The following is a 6,124-nucleotide window of genomic DNA, read 5'->3' as shown; positions in this document are numbered from 1 at the left end:
ATTCTGGAGATATTGAGTCCGACTGCAGCCCAGATGGTTGTGGAGGCAAAAGATCCGGCCTGGGAGGAGTTTGGAGAGACCATGGAGCAGGAGCTTGGTTCATATTGCCGGCAGTAGGTCAGACTTGTTCCTGGTGCATGTGGGCTGGGCTGCCTTTTGTCCGGGGTTCTGTTCATAATTTTTATGGACAGAATTTCTAGGCGCAATAGGAGGATGTATGGTTTGGTGACCACACAATTTCGTCTCTGCTTTTTGTGGATGATTTTGTCGTGCTGGACCTTCAGCATGCACTGGGACAGTTTGCAGCCGAGTGTGAAGCAGCTGGGATGAGAATCAGCACCAAATCCGAGGCCATGCTTCTTAGTCGGAAAAGGGTGGCTTACCCACTACAGATTGGTGGAGAGCTCCTGCCTCAAGTGGAGGAGTTCAAGTATCTTGGGGTCTTGTTCACGAGTGAGGGTTCACGAGTGATTGGTGCAGCTTCTGCAGTAATGCGGTCGATGTACTGGTCTGTCGTGGTGAAGAAGGAGCTGAGCTGCAAGGGCGAAGCTCTCGATTTACCGGTCAATCTACGTTCCTACTCTCACCTATGGTCATGAGCTGTGGGTCATGACCGAAAGGACAAGATCCCAGATACAGGCGACCGAAATTAGCTTTCTCCGCAGGGTGGCTGGGCGATCCCTTAGAGATCCTTTGGGAGGAGCTTAAGGGGCCAGCTGAGGTGGCTTGGGCATCTGTTCCGGATGCCTCCTGGACGCCTTCCCGGAAAGATGTTCCAGGCACGTCCCACCGGGATGAGACCCCGGGGAAGTCCTAGGACACGCTGGAGGGATTATGTCTCCCGCCTGGCCTGGGAATGTCTCGGGATTCCCTCGGAAGAGCTGGAGGAAGGGAAGTCTGGCCATCTCTGCTTAGACTGCTGCCCCCGCGACTCGGCTCTGGGTAAGCGGAAGAAGATGATGATGGTTTAGAATAATCTGAAAGGCCTGCAGTTGAGAGAGCTAACTTTTTTAATGTTGATCCTGATTTACTTAAAGTTGGAGATCTCCACATAATCTTGGATCCATGGGAAAGAAACAAAAAACATTCCTATCTCGTACCCCTGGTGATAACAGCATTTGTGATATCAAAAGTTTGGAATTTTAGAGACATTTTATTTATTGAGTCTAGAAAATTAACTTTAAACAAAATGGAGTGACCAATATTGTGACCAATAAACTTTTCTAGCCATTATTTTCTCTTTGGATACCTTGTGCCCTATTTACCCTTTCTTTGTCAGGGAACTCTGCATAATCAATTTATGTTTTTACCCCTAGTTAGTTAATTTAATAACCCTTACTATGTCAAATCCAGTCCAAGTTTTAACTGATTGGTGAGTCAAGCTCCTACTACTGTTAATGAACTTCCTTTCCTTCATTAAGATGTACAGTAGGGCAGGACTGGTACCTATCGAAAGCAGATTCAGAATGTTAGTTTAACAGAACATACAAAGAACTGCAGTGAATAATCAAATGAAATCAAGTGAATATGATAATAAGTGTTGTTGGGGATTTACAGTTAAAGACCTAGAACCAGATATGATGAATGAAGACCCTGAGTCAAGAGTGCAGTCAATTGAAGAATTTTTTTTACTGAAGATGGTTTGTAGTTTCATCTGGCAGAAGTCAGCTTCAAACTTACAGTTACAAAAATCACAGCAATTATACCATACACCATACACCAAGGTCTAAGCTACATCTAGCCTTCATTGACTAAAAAAATAGATACACATAGTAATTTTCCACACATATACAGATAGACTGAAGCATAACTCCATCAATTAGGCAGCTGTCACTCAGACCCTGAAGTTAGGCACGTCGTGACCTTCCAGGTCGCAGATTTGGGTTACTGACCAGCATGTCCCGAACAACAAATCAGTCCATCTCCTATAACCAAAAAGACTAACACACACACCAACACACAGCCTCTTCAAAGTTGGATTTGGCCAGGCTCTAACTATAAACAGGAGAGTATTTCTCAAAACATCAAGATACGTTCTTTCTCTCAAGGAGAGAACACTTTAGACTAACTGGAAAGTAAGGCTTTAACTGAGAGATGGTCCCTTAAATTATAGACTTCAATGACCATAGTTGTCAGGGTACCCTAGAAAAGAAGACGGATGACTTGACATGTTAAAGAAGTCCACAATTAATTTCTGGAAGCCGGGCTAAATAAGCACTGCATTCCTGTTACTGCATTCCTGGCATTTAAGGCCAGACCCTCGTTCACCTCTCATATACTTCATACACTTTGAAAGAATACAAGAAAGAACATTTTTGGTAATCGCTCATATAATATACAGAGGAAATATTGATAATTCATTGATAACTTGATTGTCAACCATATATATAAATCACTCAAAAGGATATAGATGTACTGAAGAGACAAGGAATTCCAGATTTTCCCCTTCAGTGTCCTTCTGTGTGGATCGGTTGGTCAGTTGAACTTGTTGGGCAGTTGCATTGGGTCGTCAACCAGTGATGGTACTCAAAGGCCAGGCGTTGAGATGTATGGGCTCCTTCTTTGCCTCTCCTCCGTCTAGCTTTAGATCAATCCTATCCTTAGGAAAAATCTCAAATGAAAGTTTCACCTTTTCCTGAACTGAATCAGCCTTGCCTCCATGCTGACCCCTCAGAAGGGTCAAAACTTCCTTTTTCGGGAGCGGAGATTAAGGGCCAATCCCAATTCTACTACCCCTTACCCCTTCCTCTCTGTTTTGAGCGTGCACGTGAAGGGGTAGGGCTGTCTCGATTCTATTTTGGTTGGAGGCGGAGGGCTAAGGGGAAGGGCCAGATAGCCTTTCAAACGAAGATTTTTCGGGACCACACTTCAAACAAAGGGGTATGAGAAGTGTCACTGCATACACCGGCTACAGACGGAAAATGGCTGCCCAAGCAAAAAACAAGACCCATAAATGTAAGAATTTTTGCCTTTAATAAGTATTTTAACAACAAATAATGATTTGCTTTGTTACATTCAATCTTGTGTTCATATTTACGGTCAGTTTCTTCAAAGAAATGTTTGTAAAAAAATCGCTATAGTTGGCTTATATTTTACAGTACATCTGCTATGAACACATTGTTTTCTTGTGGTTATATGTGAACACGATATAAACGAACAGTGCTTACAATTTCGTGCTTTTTGCAACATGATCAGATCAACCAGTCTGACATCGAGCAACGTTTCCTTCAGTCCAAATAAGTCCATTTTGTTGCAGCCATCATATATTACGTTACCATAAACTGATCCACCAGCAAACTTAGGCGTCAAAGATATCGTCGTCTCCGTTGTTTTCTGCGAACTTCACAAGACAAATGCAAAAAAAATAGCTGTAACCCACACAACTGAGATGACTGCAGCTGTCGACGGCATCTTGGAAGTTTGTAATAAACATCGGTGCATCTCCTGTGACGTAGGCGTTACGACGTATAATGACGTGTAACGGTGTAGTAGTGGTGTCCCATTTCTTAGGGGAATATTTTCACCCCTACGCCTTGCCACTCTGTTTCAAGGGTCAAGGGGAAGGCGAAGGCTTAGGGGTAGACGAAGGGAAAAGGGGTAGAATTGGGATTGGGCCTTAAGACCCATCAGCCACTTCCTCTTCTTCTATCTGTAATTGTGTCTTGTTGAACAGACTCCGTCAATTTTTGTCATACAGAAAAGTGTTATACATAATTCAAAACTGTTAAATATCTACTTTTATTTGTATACACATAATAAAAACAAAATGTTGTGCTTTTCGTAAAATAAAGAAAATAAACATGATGCGCATCTACCGTCTCTCAGTGTGAAGTTCATTCTGAAACGAGACAGAAAATGAATTGTAACTTAGCGAAAACTTGCCCCACAGAAATGAGAGATATGTCTTTAGAAAACTTGTCTATTTTTTCTAATTCATTTCAAAAACAAATATTCTGTTTAAGTAATCTGTATGAAACCAATGAGAGGTAGTTTCTCAAGCGTCTGCTCATTATCTCTAATATGACCACACCCACAAGGGATTTACATTCTGATCGTCCACGTGAAGGAACGCAAACCTGTAAACGCCCCCCATTACCTCAAAACAAAGCATCAAACTTCATCATTCCTCTAATTTTCATCGAGTTTGGAAGACACCCTGTGAGTTTACCTTGGATTTACCTCAGAAGAACAACATAATTTTAAGATGAGAAAGATTTTTAAGGTAATAAATCTATTCTCACTTATATAAGTTAGCGTGCTATTGTTGCATAAACTGTACTACTTGAAGTGGTGTCAGACCGAAAATGTATGAAATCCATGTAAAAATGTTGAAATATGAACTATAGACAGGTAGGCAACCTTTCAATGCTAAATAAATATAGTAGGTTAGTGTGACTTTAAAGTGCACTTTACAGAAGCGCGAGTAAAAGACGTAACCGCAATACAACTTCACCCATGCCATTGGATTCAGTCATTGGGCCAATGGGTAATCCTTACAATCCATTATCAATAAACCACATTTATTCATTTAATTTAAGAATATGACAAAACGATAAGGTTAGAAAAAATTGCCCATATCAAGTTAAAATAGCCTTTGGAAAACAGTTTAATTGTTTAACTTTTTACATGGATTCTATGTGAGGAAAATGTCTTTATCCATCTATTATGCTGTGCAGACTAAATGCTCAGATGCACCTACATAAACAAAGCTTGTCACAGTTGTGAAATGTGACGTCTGCATAAAATATTTAACTACTGAGGAAAGAGTCTATACAATCACTGAAAACTGTCCAGGTATACATTATTTATTAAAAACTGCAGAGTATAAATCACAACACTTTTTACATAATCTGTACACAGACATGTCAAATGCGAATTAGTGTTGATTTTGTTTTGTTTTTTTAAAAATAGCTCATTGTCTCCTTTTGGAATGTAGTGCTGGATGCTGGTTTTGCACATAAGATCCCTTGAACAGATATGGTACTGTATAATATCAAAGACTTTTTTAAAAATTTTTATGAGGTGTTCCGATAGCAAGATTTAAATTCTTTAAATAACAATTATACAGATCCATTACATAGATCCGTACAAAAGAAACAATGTACACCCAAATTAAATGAAACAAATTATCTCTTCGCCTTTCCTTATTTCAATAAACCATCATTGCCTTAAAAAGGCCTTTCAGGCTGGATAATGTACTACACACAACAGGCTCAATGAGTGATTGTGTTGTAAAGCTGTGTTCCCTCAGCAATGGTCACGGTCAGGAGAGAATAGAGCGATCAGACCTGCAGCATCAGTGTTCTCCAGCATATCTTTCGTAGGTTTTGGCTTCTTAAACAGAGATGGAAGGTTTCGGATGTGTACTTCCTTCTTGAACTGCTGTCCTAGGGGTTTCTATCAGCACACACACAAATGGACCAATTGATTAAAATGTTGACATTTGATTGACAATGATTTATTATATGCAATTTCATTTGATTAAATAAAGATATTATCATCATTATTGTAGCAGACCAGGAACATTTCTATGCAAATTTGACCAATTTTGTTATATAAAAAAAAGTGTTCATATTTTGTATTTATTTTATTAGCGAATGGAACTGTATGAATGATTAGAGCTAAGCGATACAGGGTTCAAGTGGATGATTAGGTGATTCTTTATTTTTAAAAATATTTAAGTATTTTGAGAGTTTAGGGAGATCAACTTCATTATGTAATTGGTGGTGCTTCATGGGAGTGTGCGTTTTCCGCAGAGCCCTTCTGGCATGATTTGCTCTCTGCAACTCTGATTGGTGGAATTTTGAGTACAGCATCACGAGTAATAGGCTATCAGATCTTTTGTAAATGGTATTTTTCAGGACTTTTGATTTAATGTCAAGTCACATTTATTTATATAACACTTTTTACAATACAGATTGTTTCAAAGCAGCTGTACAGTGATAAAAGGAAAATAATGCAACAAAGTTTGTTTTGTAGGGCTGAGCAAATATGGGCAGAATTCTTTACTGCCCTAGTACTTCAAAAAGCCTTTTAAAATGTTTACATGTGAATTAAACGTGGCACAATGGCCTTCATCATCACAGTATGCTAAAGCCCATCTAGTGCAAGGGATTTCATCAAT

At 39.6% G+C, this 6,124-nt stretch overlaps 1 protein-coding gene across 2 annotated transcripts in view; it reads right to left on the bottom strand.

Moving 5' to 3' along the window:
• Positions 1–2,954: 2,954 nt before the first annotated feature.
• The window catches only part of xpo5 (exportin 5), a 48,052-nt gene continuing 44,882 nt past the window's right edge, over positions 2,955–6,124 (bottom strand). Inside the window, exons 33-34 of one of the 2 annotated variants that reach the window (XM_077247061.1) lie at positions 5,289–5,397; positions 2,955–3,838 (exon numbers count right to left, since the gene is read on the bottom strand). In XM_077247061.1, the coding sequence (XP_077103176.1) occupies positions 3,834–3,838; positions 5,289–5,397 (114 nt within the window). In that variant the 3' untranslated portion in view covers positions 2,955–3,833. Of the gene's footprint in view, positions 3,839–4,784; positions 5,398–6,124 lie in introns of those variants that run through there. The other variant, XM_077247060.1, reaches the window with a different exon arrangement.

The sequence above is a fragment of the Siphateles boraxobius genome, unplaced genomic scaffold (genome assembly GCF_051911475.1).
Source record: "Siphateles boraxobius isolate OS27281-9 unplaced genomic scaffold, OSU_SipBor_1 104, whole genome shotgun sequence".
Lineage (NCBI taxonomy): Eukaryota > Metazoa > Chordata > Actinopteri > Cypriniformes > Leuciscidae > Siphateles > Siphateles boraxobius.
This window is presented reverse-complemented; position numbering and strand designations above follow the sequence as displayed.